The sequence below is a fragment of the Chelonoidis abingdonii genome, chromosome 1, assembly GCF_003597395.2.
Source record: "Chelonoidis abingdonii isolate Lonesome George chromosome 1, CheloAbing_2.0, whole genome shotgun sequence".
Classification (NCBI taxonomy): Eukaryota; Metazoa; Chordata; order Testudines; family Testudinidae; genus Chelonoidis; species Chelonoidis abingdonii.
Window position 1 is genome coordinate 250,628,356 of NC_133769.1, and position 20,109 is coordinate 250,648,464.

Consider the following 20,109-nt stretch of genomic DNA (forward strand, 5'->3'; position numbering starts at 1 on the left):
ACACTGAGCACTTTTGAAGATCCCAGTGATGAGGTGGGTGGTCCTAAAGGGTCCTTTGCATAGATAACTATTATGAAAAATGCTTTAAAACTAATGAATCAATAATAAATTATATAGAAATTTACATGCAAGAACATACTTTCATTGCCAGGGTTTCTTGAAAGGAAGAAATTTTCTCAGTTTTTTCATCCACACGTTCTTGTAAGGAGTTCTTTTCTGTATCCAGCTCAGCAATAGTTTCTTCGAGAATATGGATTTCTCCTTGTTGTGCAAGATTTTGTTTTGAAAAGTTATCTGCACATATAATCATAAAGGGCTCATTTTTATTAACTCAGTTTAAAATAATTATTTTCCATTTCACATAGCTTGATACACTTCTAAACCACAAGAAAACACAACTAAGGCCAAGAACCAGCAAAGCACTGAAGCATGATGATAGGGACAAAAATAGTCCCACTAATGTCAATGGGACTATTTGCATGCTTAAAGCCTGTATTTGAGTGCTTTGCTGGATCAGGGCCTAAGCTACTAAAGACTCGATGCAAATTTACCCCTTTTTAGGGTGTTTTTTAATTGCAAATATTAAGATAATAATTATAACTCCTCAATAATGTAAACTGAAGTGCCTAGGAAATAGGTTTAAAACAATAGAGCAAAGTGGAGTGCAAATTACAATATATAAAGCTGGGTATTAAACTTTCTTGTCCATGTGCAGAACATTGGTCTTCTCTGTTATGTTAAGAGAAAGGCGTTAACTTAACACAGAAAGATCTATAAATGCTAATTATAAACCAGAAAAGGACACTGAGTATTCCACCGAAGAGTATGCAGAACGAGTAACTAAAGAAAATTAACAAATTCATAATAAAAATGTCATGTAAATACTGCAAGACACTTGTAGCAGGCTGTAACTGAATTATATGACACTAAGGGTAAGTCTACACTGCAGATGGGAGCATGCGTCCCAGCAGATAGACAAATGCTACTCAAGTTAGTCTCTAAAAATAGCAGTGTGGCACAGAAGCATGGTCTAGCTGCCCAAATACAATCACACCAGACCCCCTGAGTATGTACTCAGGTAGCTAGCCCAAACCACCTCCTGTGCTACTGTGTCCACACTACCATTTTTAGCGTGCTAACTAGAGCAGAGCTAGCATGTCTCTCTCTAGTAGTGCTGGGAAGCATGCTCATAGCTGCAGTGCAGCTACACACATATATACAAACTCTGTGTAAAGCAAACAAAGATCAAATTATCAAAAAATTATCAAAAGTGAGAAATTATCAAAAGTTTTAGTAGTTAATAACTAATTAAATGCTTTTGACACAATGAATCCCTACATGGATATGTATTACACACAGGGCAACTAAATTAAAAAGAAAAGTATTGAGGCTGCGAAGTCAAACACTCAATACTCCTGGGGGAATTCTGCATCAAAAATGCAAAATTCTGCACCCAAAAATTGCAAAATTCTACTCATTTTATTTGTCAAAATAATGCAGTATAACCACATCAGTTCCACTTATTTTGGTTATTTATTTAAATTACCATACAGAAAAAAAATCACAACAACTGTTCAGCATTTCCTAAACACATGAAAGTTAAGTTACAAATACTTGGTAACCAAGACCCTGAATTCTAGTTATAATCCTGGATTTTCATTTAAATTACATTACTTTTATTTTGGTGTTCTGTAGAATGTCACTTTAAATTACTCAGACTTTCACACAAGAAAGGTGTACAGTTTTGATAATCATTGTCCTGCATTTTTTTATATGGATAAGTAAAATAGATCCTGAGCTGTAATCTAACCCTACTGTGCCTCTCTGGCAAAGGAAAAAAAGCAAGAAAGCACTCTGACCTTCCCAGCTGAGAATTACATTACTGTCATTTAAAATAAGTTTCCTTTACACCACTCTGGCAAGGTAAAGGAGCCTTAATTGACTAAGAATGGGAACAATGGGAAGAGTAGCAGCAGAGGTAAAAGTAAGACGATCTGGTCTGGTATGGCCTACCGGCAAGAGCCAGTAACACCACGCCGGACCAGCTTCCCCAGCTTGGTGATTTAAAGGGCCCGAGGGTCCTTGCAGTGGCTGGAGCCCCAGGCCCTTTAAATCGCCTCCTGAGTTCCACTGCTGGAGCCCTGGGTTAGTGGCGGCAGGGTTCCGGTGGTGATTTAAAGGGCCGGGGCTCCGGCTGCTGTGGGAACCCCTGGATATTTAAAGGCCCCACTTCTTCTGGATGAGGCCATGCCCCTGCTCAGGACTCCAGAGTACTGGTAAGTCCTTTAAGTTACTTTCACCTCAGTTAGCAGCCTGCCTGTTTAGTTGTTACATTTCTGCTCTGCCTCAGGGACAGAGCCTGCTTCACACAGCCCTCGGCCTCCAAGCCCAGGATGCAGCAACAGTGACGAGAGGGACAGAGTGAGTCTCTCTCACTCATCCACATGCAGACAGGTGCCAAGCCCCACCCCCTTAATGGCTCTCCATGGACACATGCCAGCATCCCTTCTTTCCCCTGCGGTGATCTGCCTGGGCTGCTGCAGAACGGGTGTGTGTTCCCCACAGCTTTCTTTGCTGTCCTGTTTTTCTGCGGGGGAGCCAAGAAATCTGTGGGAAGTATGAAATCTGCACCCCTGCAAGGCGCAGAATTCCCCCAGAAGTAACTCAGAAGTTATGACAGAACAGAATTAAGGTTGCCTGTGCTACTTTAGTTCAGTCTCCTTATGCATACATATTATCATACATCATTTAGTTATATTATTACAGTTTTTCCCCTGTCTCATTCATTGTACAGAATAAGGGGTGCTCACTCAGTGAGCTGCTATTCAGTATTTGTTTTCTCCTTATTGAACAACACATGCTCCCAAGACTGAATTACTGCATACGATTCATGCTCAGCTGTGAAGAAATCGTTATTAATTTCCTCCTGAGTTTTTCTATAGTGCTCATCACTACAGTATTCGAGTGCTTCAAACATTAATTTATTTTTACAACACCCCTGTGAGATGACAGGGCATCATCATCCCCATTTAACTGACAAGGAACTGAGGTACAAAAAGAGATTAAGGTCAAAAGTATCCACTAATTTAGGGTTACTAATTTGAGACACCTAAAATCTGTATGTAGCATTAAATAGCACTTTATATATTCAAAGAACAACTTGAATTGAATTCCATTGCAACTACGAATGCTCATCAATTCTGCAAATCAGGCCCTAGGGTCTCAAGTCTGGCACCCAGAAAATGAGGAACAAACAATTAATGACCATTTTTAAAAGATGACTTTCCTATTGACTTTCCTAGCATCACACAGGAACTGTGTGGCAGAGGCAGGGATAGAATCCACTTTCCCTAGCAGCATTCAGCTGCCTTAACCATGAGACCACCCTTTCTCCAACCCCCTACCTTATTCATGCACACCCTCTAACAGGAGAGAACCAAATGGCTTGGGGGCAGCATGATAATTATACATAATTCAGGCTTTCACCTGTAGGTCATCAAAACAAATCCACCCTCGATCAGCCATTAGTTTATCCCTGGATGCCTCTGAGGAGCAGTGGGCACTGTCAGGGATTCTCTGCTCAATGTCCCCCTCTGAATCCCTCATTCTTTACCTCTCACCTCACTCCTGCTCCTGTTTTTTTCATTTGTTGCCCCAACTACTTTCTTGTACCCTGGATTTAGTGGTTCTTCCCCCTCAATTGAGGGAGTGGGCCTTTAATTATGGGTAGGCCTACAGTTGCCTGCCTCAGTGGTACAAATAGTATACACCTTCCAAGGGGTACTCTGCAACTATGAGGCCTATTTCAAATCCAATGTTAAGTCATGCCTCCGAACAGAGTTCCTCTGGGAAGTGTCCACTGACTCCTTAAGATGCCTCTGAGAAGTAGTGAGTGCTGTCAGGAGTTCTCTGAGCTGTCAGGTGTTTTCTGAGCTGTCTCCCCTTCCAGTTCCCTAATTCTAAGCCTTTGACCTTCACTCCTGTCCCTGTTTTTTCCCCATTTGCTGACCCCAGAATTTACTTGTGGCCTGAATCCCTCTTGGTTGAGGGTTTTTAGCTTTGGGAGGGGTTAGGTCCCCTATCTCCCAGCAACCACAACAGGTACACATAAGCAACTGAAAACAAAATTTCATATAACAGAAAACATTGGGCCATTTTAACTATAGGTTTTGCCATCTATAATACATTTCATTTTCTTTTTGCAAACTGCTACATTTTACTTTGGTGAGTGCAGATGATGTTGACTGTGATCTATAAAGTAGTTATCCAGTGCTATATAACTGGGCTCTAGTTTAGTCAATGGTCCTCAGAATGTCCTACCATTCCTGCACCCATCTCTTTTTACTCCTGTCTTGAGCATATTGCTCTGTACTGCATTTGAAAATTTATTCTGACTACTTACATCCTTTATTAAAAGAACAGTCCGAAGAAGTACTATCTCAGCACCTTGCAGAATTGGGAGCTACAGTCTGTTAAGCAAATATTACTGATGAGCCCAAACAAATCAAATGGGTAACAAAACTTATTGTTCAACTAATAGTATGAGCAGGTTATCAGGAATAACTTTATTAATAACCATCTTAATTATGCTGGTCTGAGATAGGGAGAAAACTCCTTCTAAAAACAGAAAATAAGTTATTTGCTTTTTGTCGATTAAAGTAAGAAAAAAGTTTTTTGATGTATCTATATGCTTTCCTCTAACCATAAAATATAAAACTGTTTTAATTTTGAATTTCTGGTGACGAATTAATTGTTTGTCTTTGTACTACTGGAACACTTAAAATAGTATAAAATAAAACAGTTGATTAAACATTACTTTTTATATAATGTGGAAGAAGTGAGGAAGAGAAAGCAATACTACCACTAAATTTTAACTAAATATCTAACTCACCAATTTTTTCATCCAAAACCATAATTTTCTCCTGGGTAAGTTGTAATTCATATTTTTTTTTAGCAAGATGTCGCTGTGTCTCTGAAAGACTCTGTTCTGTCTTTTCATTTAATAAGCTATGGAAGTATAAAGAGTGACAGCTTTAATGCAAACGTATATTAATAAACTTTTCTCACATTCTCTAATGTCACCACAACTGCCAAAGTTAAATAAATCAGCATTTCTTGAGATATTTCAAGTAATCTTGGATATTGCACCAACATTTATCTTCGTCTATCTTTAATTATGAAGACTGGTCTATTCCTGTGATGAATCCCACAGAATTAGAGGTGTTTTGAGAGACTGGACAGCTCAAAGGATTAGAATAAGATAAAAAAAAACTTTTAATCAACTATAAGCTCTGATTAGAAGATGCCTAAGACTGGGATGGGTAAAGTTACAAACTTATAAATCATGACTGAGGTGCACTGATAGAGCTAGATAGTGAAGCTTATACCTGCTCATACTGTGTTTTGGAACTGGAAAGAGCTAATAGTGCTACTTTGAAGGTATAACAAGAACCATCTTAAAAATAATTGAAATTAAGATAAAGAACACAGATTTTTTCTGATGGTGCTCATGAAGCTGAGAGACTAACAGGAAGTAGCAGTAACTTTAGAGCAGGGTTTCTCAGATGTTTTCATAATACTGGACACATCTTAAAAAAGAAAAAGTGTATCATGGGCCAGCCGCACTCACATTCACAATTCTGTGGAGCAGCTCTCCTGTCCATCACAGATCTATTCCTAACAGTGCAACATTCACATAGCAATTACTTGTAAGTAACAGAAGACATGTATCTGAAGCATGTTTAAGGGGAGTAGATTTTTTTACCATCTTGGAAAAGAATCACAATATCTTTCCTTCCAATGTGTTCTCCTCTCTCCTGTACACACTTCTGTGCCACCTTGTCGTCTTCTTCCCCAGTTCTCTGCACGTTTCCTTTTTGTTGATCTTTCTCCCTTGCCACCTGGGTCCCCTCTTCCCTCCTGCACATGCTGCCTAACATGCTTTCTTCCCTGTAGTCCTCCCCTGAGGGTGGCTCATGGCTCTTGTCTCACTAGTGGCTCTTGGTAATGGCTAGAAGTTTCAGTCAGGCTGGTAGCACCAATCCTTGAAAGAAGCTCCAATATCATTTCCTCCTCTTGGAGCCTCTCTCAAGAACAGCGGGAGGGCAGCTTGAGGAGGCTGAACCCTGGCTATTACATGAAAAGTATGTTTGTTTCTGTATTTACTTCAATTTATAGAAGTAAAGAAGGGTCTTGAAGGAGTTACAAAACTTAAATACAAAATTAGCTGCTGACAATATCCAACAAAATGTAACCCTTAAACACTCCTAGAAAAATCCCTAACCCAACATAAACCTCAATCCTCATCAAATTTCACCTTTTGCAAAAGCCAGAGAAAACAGATATGCCTTGCAGCATGCTCTGACGGTCAACAAACCTAGGCTATATCAGACCAAGGTGAAGGCTGGGGAAGGAAGGAGAGTTGATTACAAATCTGAGGGCTCCTCATGAGAACAGTCTGTCACAAGCTCCTTCTCCTTCAAATAAACAGAATAGCTTTGACAAAACAGTGGATGTATGCTTATATTATAACTGCAGTCATTTTTATGTATATGCTTTTATTACCTTAGTGAAGCACATTCTGCTTTTTGTCTGCTGAGCTCACTTTCTGAATCCAGTGCTCTTCTTGCCAATATTTTCATCTCCATTTCCACAGAATCTATGGTCTCTTTCATCAGTGCTATCTTTGATATTTGTTCCAAACGTTCACTGTCAAGCTATAGAAGTAAAATGACTAGACATTAAGAACTGCAGAAAAAAAACAACCAGTTACTAACCTTCTTGTAGCTGTCCTTCTTCGACATGTGTTGCTCCTGTCCATTCCAATTAGGTGTGTGTGCACACGTGTGCATGACAGACAGAAGATTTTCCTGCTAATACTATCCATAGGGTTAGCCTGGTCACCCCCTGGGGTCATGCCTTCATGGCACTTGACATAGGGCCCTGCCAACCTGCCACCCTCTCAGTTCCTTCTTGCCTGCTACTCTGACAGAGGGGTAGGAAGGTGGGTATTGGAATGGACATGAGCAACACATCTCAAAAAACTGTTATGAGAAGGTAACTGTTTTTTCTTCTTCGAGTGACTGTTCATGTCAATTTCAATTAGGTGATTCCCAAGCCTAAATATGGAGCTTAAATGCTTACCAAATGCACTCCTTACCAAAGGCTGTATCGTCTCTGGCCTGCTGGGTAATGGCATAATGCAATATGAATGTAAAAACAGAGGATCACGTCACCGCTCTGCTTATTTCCTGGGTTGGAACGTGTGCCACAAACACTGCTGATGAAGCCTGTGCCCTGGTGGACTGTGCTGTGAGTGGAGGGGCAGGTACCTTCACCAGGCCATGGCATTCCCAGATGCAGGACGTGATCCATGACAAAATCCTTTGGGAGGAGACCGGAAGCCCTTTCATTCTGTCCGCTACCACGACGAGCAACTGAATGGACTTCCAGAATGATCTGGTTTGCTCAGTGTAAAAGGCTAATGCCCGGCGAACATCTGCAAATGAAGTCTTTGTTCCCTGCTGCTTGTGTGCAGCTTAGGGTAGAAAACTGGGAGAGAAATGTCCTGGTTGACTTGAAACTGGGAGACAACCCTAGGGAGGAATGCTGGCTGGGATCTGAACTAAACCATGTCCTTGGAGACCCCAGTGCAAGGAGGCTCTGATGGTAAGGCCTTGAGCCCTCCTGACTGAGGTTATAACTACCAGAAACACCACCTTGTACGAGAGGTAGAGCAGAAAGCATGTTGCCAGCGGTTCTAAGGATGGCACCAGATTGAGGTTCCAGTCCAGGACTGGCTGTTGGACATGCGGATATAGCCTGTCGAGACCTTTCAGAAAACGACCATAGGGTTGGCAAAGACTGACCAGCCCTTTCCACCTGGATGGAAGGCAGAGATGGAGGCCAAGTGAACCTTTATTGACAACATGGACAGCCCCTGCTGCTTAAGATGGAGAAGGTAGTCTGGTATAAGGGAAGTAGATTTGAGCGTTGGAGACAGATGGTGTTGCGCTAACCAGATAGAAAATCTCTTCCATTTGGCCAGGGAGGTAGCCCTGATGGAGGGTTTCCTATTGCCAAGGAGGATTTCTATGCCCGGGTCCGAACAAAAGAGCTCCATCGGGTTCAAGCCATGGAGCTACCACACCGTGAGGTGCAATGACTTTGGGTGCTGGAGACAGCCATGATCCTGAGTTATCAAGTCTGGGAAGAGGGGCAACATGATTAGGGCTTCCACGGACAATTACAGGAGAGATGTGTACCAACGTTGATGGGGCCAGGCTGGGTCTATCAATATCACTGAGGCCTCGTCCCTCTGAACTTTGAGGAGCACCTTGTGAATGAGAGGGAAGGGAAGAAATGCGTAGAGGAAGTGGTCTCCCCAAGGAAGGTGGAATGCATCCATGATGGAGGTAAGGCAGGAGGGGGATCCAGTCTTTGTACTGGTGCGCCGTTCTCGTTTGCACCTTCAAAGGGCCTGTTTCTGGCCTGATGAAGGTTTCAACTGGCCAGTGCCTTGACCAGACAAGGGGTGAGGTCTCTTCCTGGAGTTCCTATTTGTCCTCTGTGAGCTCTCTTGCCTGTTCTGCGGGAGCTGCGGCCTAAAAATGTTTCTGCTGCATGGCGGGAGTGTGAGTGCACCTTCCTCCCAAACAGGTCCAATTTTTTGGCCTCTGAATTTTTTGGGGAGGGCCCCTGGTATCCCTGGTGCTCGCATTGGTTGGCCGTATCCACTACCAGGGAATCCAGCAGGGGGAGGGGGACGTATAAAGATGTTAAAACCCCTTGGAGGGGACAAAATATCTCCGCTCATATCTTTTAGCAGTAGGAGGCAAAGAGGCCGGGGTCTGCCACAGGGTCTTAGTGACTTCACTGATAGTCTTTATCAGTGGCAGCGCAATACGGGATGGTCCAGGAGGGGAAAGGATATCCACCATAGGGTTGGCATCCTCCACCGCTTCCTCTGTATTGATGTTAAGGTTCTGGGTCACCTGTCTCAGCAGCTGTTGTAGAACCCTGCTGTCCTTCAAGCCAGAGCAGTCGATGTGCCTACCCCCACCTCATCCGGGGAGGAAGAGAATGAGAGACTGACTGGAGATAGAGCTTGCTCTCTGCCCTTAGCCCCTCTGGGGTCCCAAAGGGCGAAGATCTCTGGTGCTGAAGCCTACGGGAAGGTTCCTGGAGCTGAGTGTCAGTGCCAGTGGCTCAGATGGTATCAGTGCTGGAACCATCAACGCTGATCAGCTGTGCTACCGTTGATGTCCCTGGTGCTGAAAGTGTCTGCAGTGGCCCAAAGGATGCTGAGACTACTAACACTGACCTGGATCCCTGGCTCTTCTCCTGGCTCTGGTGATAGGCCCAGGGTGTCCAGAAGGGCCACTAGGGTAGGGCTTGCCACTGACTCGGCCATGGGGCTGGGTAAGGCTGATGGTCTCTGCAGGATGGGAACCTCCTGCTCCTACTGGAGCATAATGACTCCGCTTCCGACTCCAAAGTCTCCAACTGGGACAACCACGGAGGTGCAAAACCCCTTGGTGCTGGGGATAGATACCACGAGCTGTGGGACCAATGTGGCTTCTCCACATGAGCTGCAGATGCCGGAGGGCAGTGCACCAGGGATGGTGCACGTAGACCCATCATCACCAGCTTGCCCATTGATTTCACCAGGGTCCGAACCAGTGCCAGCAACCTCTCCCGCGTTGGAGGGAAGGTTGGCGCCATAAGTGCCAAGAGACCCGACAAAGCTTCAAATGCCTCCAGTGTGGATGGGAGCTGCATGTCTTCATTTTGGCAGGCTGGAAAGTGATGGAAGTCCAGACATGACTGAACCGCCGTTGGGGCAGGAGTCGACAAAACCCATGGTGGTTGAGCTGCCTGGTCCTTAGGCCTGGCTGGAGAACGACCTCTGTCAGATTTCTTCTTCTGAGGTACTGGGGATTGCGACCAGTGCCTCACGGAGATCTGTGGCATGGCTCTGTGCATGGAGCTATGGTGGTGCTGAGGTCTCTGGAAGAGTCCTTCCTCAGCACTGGCTTGCAGGTCCAGGGTGCTGGCGCACTGCACACCAAAGAGGAGGTGCTTGGGGCTGGCTCCAGTGTGCTGGGGTCTGACTGGGGTCAAAGAGCTGCCTCCATGAGTAAAATACGGAAGTGCTGATCCCGGTCTTTTAGTCGGGAAAGGTCCTAAGACAAAACTCTCTGCACATTTTGCAGCGCTCCCTGAGATAACCCTTGCTGAGACACATCAAGCACAAAGTGTGTGGATCGCTTCTGGGCAGACCTGCAGCAGTCTATACATGCCTTGAAGCCTGGGGACCGAGGCATGCCCCGGTGCTGGGATATCGCTGTGCGTGTGTGGGGGACCCCCAAAGGAAACTTAAGAAATTACCACTAACTACTAATAACTAACTACAACTATATCAAATGGAGAGAAAGGACACTGCCAAGAAAATGTGCTTGCTGAGGCAAAAGCTATGGGACGTTGCAGCTAGCCATCACTGGTAGCAAGAAGGAACTGAGGGGGTGGCGGGTTGGCAGGACCCTATATCCAGCGCCAAGAAGGTGCAACTCCAGGAGGTGCCCAGGCCGACCCTACTGATACTTCTAGGGGAAAAATCTTCAGGCTGTCGGGCACGCACACACCTAATTGGAATTGACATTAGCAATCACTTAAAGAAGAGTACGTCTTTGTCGTAGCTTCCTACTCAGATTTGAACCTTAGCGTTCATAAACTGAGAAGCTAGCATGAACCCTCTAAGCTTAATTACCAGCTTAGATCTGATATCGCTGCCACCAGCCAAGTGATTCCAGGCTGCTGCCCTCTTGGTCTCAAACCTTCTCTGGGGACCCCAATCTCAGAACCCTGAGTGCCTACCACAAGGGAAATACCCCCCTTCCTTGTCGTCTCTTTACTTCCTCCCAGGCGTCCCTCCGTGGGTATCCTGAAATTACTGTAACTTAAAACTCGCTGAATACAAAACAGAGAGGCCAATTTACCTTCGCCCCTCTTCTTCCCTGAGGCTGCAACAGATCCCTTACCCGTAATCTAACGACAAAGAGAATTTCCCTTCCTAGTCCTTAGCCGACCCAAGAAAAACTCAGAACAGGTCAAAAAGAAAGCTTATATAAAAAGACAAGAAAAACCACCCCAACATAGGTCCTGTACAAGTTAGACAATTACACAGGGCTATTGCCTTAAAAGAAAAAATGAATAAACAGCCTTATTCAAAAAGAAATACAATTTAACCATCCAGCAAACTACAACACATGTAAATACAAAAAACATAAAAGCCTATGGTCTTATACCTGTACTTACAACTGGAACAGAAGATTAGAAGCTTGAAGATAGAAAGATCCCTTCATAGCTGAGAGACAGACCGGAGAACAGAGAGAGCAGACAAAGGGGACCACACCCAAACATCCCTCCCTGAGCTGAAAATCCGATTTCCTGATTGTCCTCTGAGTGTGTGGTTCCCTTTGTTAACCCTTTACAGGTAAAAGAAACATTAACCCTTAGCATCGTTTTATGACAGTCTTATATAGAATATTTCTTCTGCTAGTTCAAATTATATCTGATTTGTACTGTAAATATTTTACTGGAAAGGCAGACCTCCATAGAATCTTATGACTCAGAGCCTGATTCAAAGCCCACTGATCAATGGAAAGAAATTGGAATGTGCTATCATCTTTCTTGTAGTATATCTATGTATCCGACATAGAGCAGCACTAGCAAAACTATACTATTGCCTGAGACAGATCATAGAAAAGAAGTGTGAGTTACTGGGTCATATCTTCATCTCAGTAGTAGGTTGCCCCGCTAGTGGAAATCTTGGTTGGTCTATGCCCAACCATAAAACTCATATGGTGCCTAAAAAATTACAAATCACAGAGTTGGATGATATACCCAAGGTTTATTCTGTGATCATCATCATGTTACATCAGAGTTGGAAGAGACTTCAGGAGGTCACCTTAGTCCAACCTCCGCTTCAAGCAGGACCAATGCCCAACTAAATCATCCCAGCCAGGGCTTTGTCAAGCCCGACTTAAAAACTCTAAGGAAGGAGATTCCAACATTCTCAGTAACCCATCCAGTGCTTTACCTCCCTCCTAGTGAAAAATTTTTCTAATATCCAACCAAAACATCCTCCAGTGCAACTTAGACCATACTCCTTGTTCTGGTCATCTGCTACCACTGAGAACAGTCTAGATCCATCCTCTTGGAACCCCTTTCATTAGTTGAAAGCAGCTATCAAATCCCCCTCATTCTTCTCTTCTGCAGACTACATAATCTCAGTTCCCTCAGCCTTTCTTCATAAGTCATGTGATCAAGGCCGGCGCTCATTAGGCGACCCTAGCAGTCGCCTAGGGCCCAGAATTCAGGGGCGGCATTTTGTGCGCTCCCATGGGAGCTTCCGGTTCCGCTCCCATCGCGCCGCTGAAGAAGGACCTCTGCCAATGTGGCTGCGGAAAACAGCGGCAGGCAATTGAGCAGCTCAATGACTGCCGCTGTCGCCTGCGGCATTTCGGCGAGGGTCCTTTCGCGGTGCAATGGGAGCGTAACCGGAAGCTCCTGCGCGCCCGTGGGGAGCGACAAAATGCTGCCTCCTGAATTCTGCCTAGGGTCAGAAAGCTGGCGCCGCCTGCAGTGATCCAGACCCCAAATCATTTTGTTGCCCTCTGCTGGACTACTTCCAATTTTCCACCATCCTTTCTGTAGCGTGGGCCCAAAACTGGACACAGTACTCCAGACGAGGCTCGCCAATGTCGAATGGAGGGGAATGATCATGTCCTCGATTAGTTGGCAGTCCCTACTTATACAGCCCAAAATGCTGTTAGCCTTCTTGGCAACAAGGCACACCTGTTGACTCACATCCAGCTTCTCGTCCACTGTAACCCCTCAGTCCTTTTCTGCAGAACTGCTTCCTAGCCATTCGGTCCCTAGTCTGTAACAGTGAATGGGATTCTTCCGTACTAAGTGCATGACTCTGCACTTGTCCTTGTTGAACCTCATCAGGCTTCTTTTGGCCGAATCCTCTAATTTGTCTTGGTCCCTCTGACTCCTATCCCTACTCGCCAGCATATCTACCACTCCTCCCAGTTTAGTATCATCTGCAAACTTGCTGAGAGTGCAGTCCACACTATCCTCCAGATCATTAATGAAGATATTGAACAAAATGAAGAGGATAATGAGTGAAAGAATCACAGTGCAGTAAAATCACTGCATCAAAAATAGCTCTCTTCTGAGCAGATATCCAGATAGATTACTGTAGAGCAGGGGTCGGCAACCTATGGAACGTGTGCCGAAGGCGGCACGAGAGCTGATTGTCAGTGGCACTCACACTACCTGGGTCCTGGCCACCGGTCTAGGGGGGGCTCTGCATTTTAATTTAATTTTAAATGAAGCTTCTTAAAACATTTTAAAAACCTTATTTACTTTGCATACAACAATAGTTTAGTTATATATTATAGACTTATAGAAAGAGTCCTTCTAAAAACATTAGACTGTATTACTGGCACACGAAACCTTAAATTACAGTGACTAAACGAAGACTCGGCACACCACTTCTGAAAGCTTGCCAACCCCTGCTGTAGAGCATAAGGCTCCAATTTAAGTCTTATTAAGCTATCCCTGTACTGCCCTCAGTTCTGTAGTCCAGAAACAAAGAATAATTCCAGAATCTCAGTTTGGATTCCCTGCAAACCAACATTAAAATCAGATCACTTCAAAAAGATAACAGCTTGATTAGTAAAAGGTTTCAGCTTAATATTCAAAGAAATCACTTGCTCTAATCTGTTTAAAGATTTAACACTGTAAGAAAAAAAACCTATACAAATTCTCCACCTTCTTCTCTTTCCTAGTTTACTGATTCACTACTTTACTCTAATCCAGGGTTTCTCAAACAGGGGTCGCCACTTCTGTAGCGAAAGCCCCTGGTGGGCTGGGCGTGGGCCGGTGTGTTTACGTGCCCCGTACGCAGGTCCAGCTGATTGCGGCTCTCACTGGCCACAGATAGCTGCTCTGGGCCAATGGGAGCAGTGATCCGCGGGACCTGCGGACACGGCAGGTAAACACACCGGCCTGGCCTGCCAGGGACTTTCCTTACAGAAGCAGCGACCCTTGTTTGAGAAACCCTGCTCTAATCAATGGTCAAACCATTTGAGAGCAAATCAATATGACTCCTGTGCATTCAGCAACTTTCTCAACATTAAAATCACAAGACCCGAATATTGAAGTACCAGCCTCCATATTTATCAAGTGCGTTGCAGAAAGAAAAGGGTGTCCATTAACCAAGGCGATTCCCAAGAGAATGCAGAGTACAGAACAACTATTTAAACTTGTAAATCAGGGCTTAAATTCTCAACAATTAATTTCTTGTGCCACCTTCCACACACCTGGGCTCCCATGGATCTGAAGCCCGGAGCCACAAGGCTCCCGCAGGTTTGAAAATATTTACCAGATCCCTGCTCCAGTGGGCTCTGGATGAATTTAAGCCCTGCTTGTAAGTAAATGTTCAGTTACTGGTATATTAGAATCTCACTTTGAGAGCAATACAAGCTTCCATTACATTCTTCGATGTGATGAACTCAAGTTTTTACTTCAAACTCTATAATCTCTGAAATGATATATTTAATATGTTCATTTTCTTTATTAATGTTTTTCTTTTATAAATTAAGGACTCAATCCAGCCAACACTTTACTCATCTGAAAATCAAATTGACTCAAATGGGACAATTCAGGCATGTACAGTTACTCATACGTGCACTTAGAAAAGGAGGCCCTAAAACTATACCCGCAGATCTTTAACCACGAATGTCACCTTTATGACATTAACAACAATTCTATATGTAAACAAGACATTTTCCTTACATCTTGAACTGTTGATTCCAGCTCTTCAATTCTCTGTTCCAAGTGAGCCTTCTCATTAAATGCAGTCTCCTGGGCAATCTGTTTCAATCAAACAACAAAAAATACATACAAAACATTACTTTTAAAGTTCATTGCATACATTTAGTTGAACCACATATTGGATACCACATTGCAAACTTAACTATACTATGATGCTATAACAAGCTGGGATAAAAATCAAACCTTTAACCTCTCCCTGAGGCTATCTCGTTCTGTGGTCATCCTTCGGAAGTCAGAAACAGCTGCATCCCTTTCTGTCTCTACACGCCTTAAGATCGCCTGGGCTGTCACAGTCGTTTTAGGAATCTTGGGGGATTTGATAACATCTTGGCGAAGTCGGGATATTTCTTCCTGTGCCTGTTATTTTTAATCACATGTGAAATGTGAAACAGATAATGTAATGTATTATGGACTAAATATTTTACAAATAAGGCTGGTCAAAAATTATCCATCAAAACTTTAACAGAAAATTGGATTTGTCACTGAATGTTTTTGCAAAAAAAGTCTGCTTTCTGCAAAAATTGAGATTTTTTTCATTGAAAAACTAAGCACCTGACATTCCAATGCTGCATCACGTGCTCTTATCAAGAAAGACTATGGTGCATCATGGGAGATATAGTCTGACCAGGAAGCTTGGCCTATAGAAAAGAATAGAAACACGAGGCACCAAAACTACAACGCCCACAAGATGCTGCAGTGGCATATCCAAATCAAACTATTTACATTATTGGCAGAAATATTTCAGTTTTGGATTTTTCAAAAAGTCAACGTCTAAAAAAAAAAATTCTGACCAACTTTAATCAGAAGACATGTGACTAGTGACATAAGTGCACCTCAGCAATGTTGTGGGTAATGAGGTCAAAGTCTGAATGCAATGACTCATGTATGTATTCTTTGATTCAGGAAAGCATCCCTATTCAGGACAGCATTTATGAATGAGCTTAAATTGAAGTCAAGGGGACTTAAACACCTGCCTAAGTGTCATCCCAAAATGGGATAAACTTCAACCACAGAATCTTCCAGAGTAGGTGAGACCTGAATTTCTAATGCAAGTACAAGACTAAAATATTTTTTCTTTTAAAGTGCTGCAATTATTATTTTTCCACTAGCTTTCTTGCTCCTGTGAGTACAATTACCCGATCATAAAGAATGATGATTTTGTCTCTCTCAGCTGTTAGAACCTTGATGTTACCCTGAATTTCTGCCATGTGGCGCTCATATTTTTCCAGCATTGACTTAAGTTCTTCACGTTCTCTGAATATTTTCATAACTTCTGGATCTGAACTCATTCCCTTAAAGAATGTCAAAAAAGTTTAATGATGAGAAACAAATTTGTACACATTTCTTAGTACTGTAGGTTTTGAAATTACTACTATACACACACAAAATAGAAAGCCCAGCCCTGAACAGATTCAACACAATCAAAACTAGATGCATACACATTTTTATCAATGTTATATACTAAATAAAAACACTAAATGGAGATTGGAAATCTCTTTCATGTGCAAAAACTCAGTCTTCTCAATCTGACTTTATATCATGAAACTGAAGGGTTTGGTTCACCTTTTTTTGGGCTAGTTATTGCCTAACTATCACAAAACTATTTTTATTAAACACTTTATAAAGTATTTAAATGTAATCACAGTAAGCCTTAAGGAGATGTAAATCTAGAACAAGGCAGTGCTTAGCTATGTGTGAATTGCCTGAGGTTGCCATCCATTTTCATAACTAATAGACTATCTTATTACTGAACATGGATTTGGAGCCACATCCTGTGTTAGGGATTTCAGTACAAAATAAATGCATGACTGCTATTCTATAATGTATTGCAAGCTTACCTGGATAGGTGAAGAATGTTTTGAAATGCTGCTACGAGTGGGGCTGTGCTTAGGACTTGAAGATGTATTTCGAAACATCTTTTTCAAATTCTCAGCTTCACTTTTATAATAATCTCTGTCCTCCTCCAATGTCTTGATAAAGGTATCAAGTCTTGAAGGAGACTTCCCTAGTGTTTTTTCAGATTCTGTTTCTAAAATAACCTTTTAAGTACCAAAACAAAAAATGTGTTCATTGAAATATAACATTTTAAAATGTAATGCACTTATATTTCAACAAAGTGGATAAACATACTTTTCAAAATATTAAAGTGAAGTAACTACTTGAGGATATTGGCATTTTCACATTTTGAAACATTTTGCCAACTACAAGTAGGTAATTCTACAGTTGATCTAATAGGATGTTCAGTTATTTAGTTTCTTCCATCTTTTCTCTTAACTACTTTTCCTTTTACAAGAGTTTTCCTTGAAACTTTCAGTATCTTAAATATAACAAAGATTGTGTACTTAGATGGCAACTTGAGAATACTTCCTGCTTAAAAGGTAATCCTGAGCTAAATAAACTCCAAGACAAAATGGGGAAGTGATGATTAACCCTTGATACATTACCATCAAGTTAACAGGAAGCACCGTTAAACTACTGACTTATAATAATTAGATACTGCTATATATTATAACTAGGGCTGTCGAGTGATTAAAAAAAAATGAATCGCAATTAATCATGCGACTAAAAAAAATTTAACACAATTAAACAATGGAATACCATTTATTTAAATATTTTTGATGTTTTCTACATTTTCAAATATATTGATTTCATTTGGAACACAGAATACAAAGTGTATAGTGCTCACTATGTTTTTGTAATTTCTGATTACAAATATTTGCACTGCAAGAAACAAAAAATCATATTTTTCAATTCACCTAATACAAGTACTGTAGTGCAATTTCTTTATCATGAAAGTTGAACTTACAAATGTAGAATTATGTACAAAAAATAACTTCATTCAAAAATAAAACAATATAAAACTTTAGAGCCTACAAGTCCACTCATTCCTATATCTCGTTCAGCCAATTGCTCAGACAAACAAGTTTGTTTACATTTGCAGGAAATAATGCTGCCTGCTTCTTGTTTACAATATCACCTGAAAGTGAGAACAGGTATTTGCATGGCAATTGTTCTAGCCAGCGTCTCAAGATATTTACATGCCAGAATTGCACACTAAGATTCATATTTCCTTTCATGTTTCAATCACATTCCAGAGGACCATGTTCCATGCTGCATGACAGTGTTGTTCGATTAGCAATCCAAAAGCCGTGCGGACCGATCATGTTCATTTTGATCCTCTGAGTCAGATGCCACCAGCAGAAGGTTGATTTTCTTTTTGGTAGTTTGGGTTCTGTAGTTTCCACATTGGAGTGTTGATCTTTCAAGACTTCTGAAAGCATGCTCCCACTTCGTCCCCTCAAATTTGGAAGGCACTTCAGATTTATAAATCTTGGGTCAGTTAGAAATCTCACATTGTACCTTCTTTGCGTTTGTCAAATCTGCAGTGAAAGTGTTTTAAAACAAATGTGCTGATCATCATCGAGAGTACTACAACATAAAATATATGGCATAATGTGGGTAAACAGAGCCAGAGACATACAGTTCTCCCCCAAGGAGTTCAGGCACAAAATTTAATTAACAATTTTTTTAAATAGCATCATCAGCATGGAAGCATGTCGTCTGGAATGGAAGCCAAAATATGAAGGGGCATACAAATGTTTAGCGTATCTGGATGTAAATACCTGCAATGTCAGCTACAAAATGTAAATGCCTGTTCTCACTTTCTGGTGACATTGTAAATAAAGCGGGCAGCATTACTTCCATAGAATGTAACCAAATTGTTGCCTTAGCGATTAGCTGAACAAGAAGTAGGACTGAGCGGACTTGCAGGCTCTATAGTTTCCTTTGTTTTGTTTTGAATGCAGATATCTAACAAACAAACAAAAAAAATCAACTATCAGAGGGTAGCCGTGTTAGTCTGGATCTGTAAAAGCAGCAGAGAATCCTGTGGCACCTTATAGACTAACAGACGTTTGGAGCGTGAGCTTTCATTGGTGAATACCCAATCGTCAGACGCAGGGAGTGGAAATTTCCAGGGTAGGTATATATATGCTAGCAAGCAAGCTAGAGATAACGAGGTTAGTTCAATCAGGAGGATGGGGCCCTGTTCTAGCAGTAGAGGTGTGAAAACCAAGGGAGGAGAAACTGGTTCTGTAATTGGCAAGCCATTCACAGTCTTTGTTTAGTCCAGAGCTGATGGTGTCAAATTTGCAAATGAACTGAAGCTCAGCAGTTTCTCTCTGAAGTCTGGTCCTGAGTTTTTTGCTGCAGGATGGCCACTTAAGGTCTGCTATATGTGTGGCCAGGGAGGTTGAAGTGCTCTCCTACAGGTTTTTGTATATTGCCATTCCTGATATCTGATTTGTGTCCATTTATCCTTTCCGTAGTGACTGTCCAGTTTGGCCGATGTACATAGCAGAGGGCATTGCTGGCATATGATCAACAGAGCCAGACGTGTACCCAGAAGCCTCCTACTACAAGACAAAGCCAAGAAAGAACAACAGGACTCCAGTGGCCATCACATACAGCCCCCAGCTAAAACGCCTCCAACGCATCATCAGGGATCTACAACCCATCCTGGAACAATATCCAAACTTTCACAGGTCTTGGGCGGCAGGCCAATCCTTGCCCACGGACAACCGCCAACCTGAAACGTATTCTCACCAGCAACGCACACCGTACCATAGTAACTCTACCTCAGGAACCAATCCATGCAACAAACTCGATGCCAACTCTGCCCACATATCTACACCAGCGACACCATCACAGGACCTAACCAGATCAGTCACACCATCACTGGTTTCATTCACCTGCACGTCCACCAATGTAATATACGCCATCATATGCCAGCAATGCCCCTGCTATGTACATCGGCCAAACTGGACAGTCACTACGGAAAAGGAAAATGGACACAAATCAGATATCGGAATGGCAATATACAAAACCTGTAGGAGAGCACTTCAACCTCCCTGGCCACACTATAGCAGACCTTAAGGTGGCATCCTGCAGCAAAAAACTTCAGGATCAGACTTCAGAGAGAAACTGCTGAGCTTCAGTTCATTTGCAAATTTGACACCATCAGCTCTGGACTAAACAAAGAAGGCTGCCAATTACGGAACCAGTTTTCTCCCCCTTGGTTTTCACACCTCTACTGCTAGAACAGGGCCCCATCCTCCCTGATTGAACTAACCTCGTTATCTCTAGCTTGCTTGCTAGCATATATGTACCTACCCCTGGAAATTTCCACTCCCTGCGTCTGAT

At 42.6% G+C, this 20,109-nt stretch overlaps 1 protein-coding gene across 3 annotated transcripts in view; it reads right to left on the bottom strand.

Moving 5' to 3' along the window:
- The window catches only part of TSGA10 (testis specific 10), a 79,000-nt gene that overhangs the window by 44,809 nt on the left and 14,082 nt on the right, over positions 1-20,109 (bottom strand). For all 3 annotated transcript variants that reach the window (XM_032765397.2, XM_032765393.2, XM_075061066.1), the window contains 7 exons: positions 16,746-16,946; positions 16,044-16,199; positions 15,091-15,264; positions 14,869-14,946; positions 6,565-6,716; positions 4,892-5,007; positions 140-294 (listed from right to left, as the gene is read on the bottom strand). In XM_032765397.2, the coding sequence (XP_032621288.1) occupies positions 140-294; positions 4,892-5,007; positions 6,565-6,716; positions 14,869-14,946; positions 15,091-15,264; positions 16,044-16,199; positions 16,746-16,946 (1,032 nt within the window). The remainder of the gene's footprint in view (positions 1-139; positions 295-4,891; positions 5,008-6,564; positions 6,717-14,868; positions 14,947-15,090; positions 15,265-16,043; positions 16,200-16,745; positions 16,947-20,109) is intronic.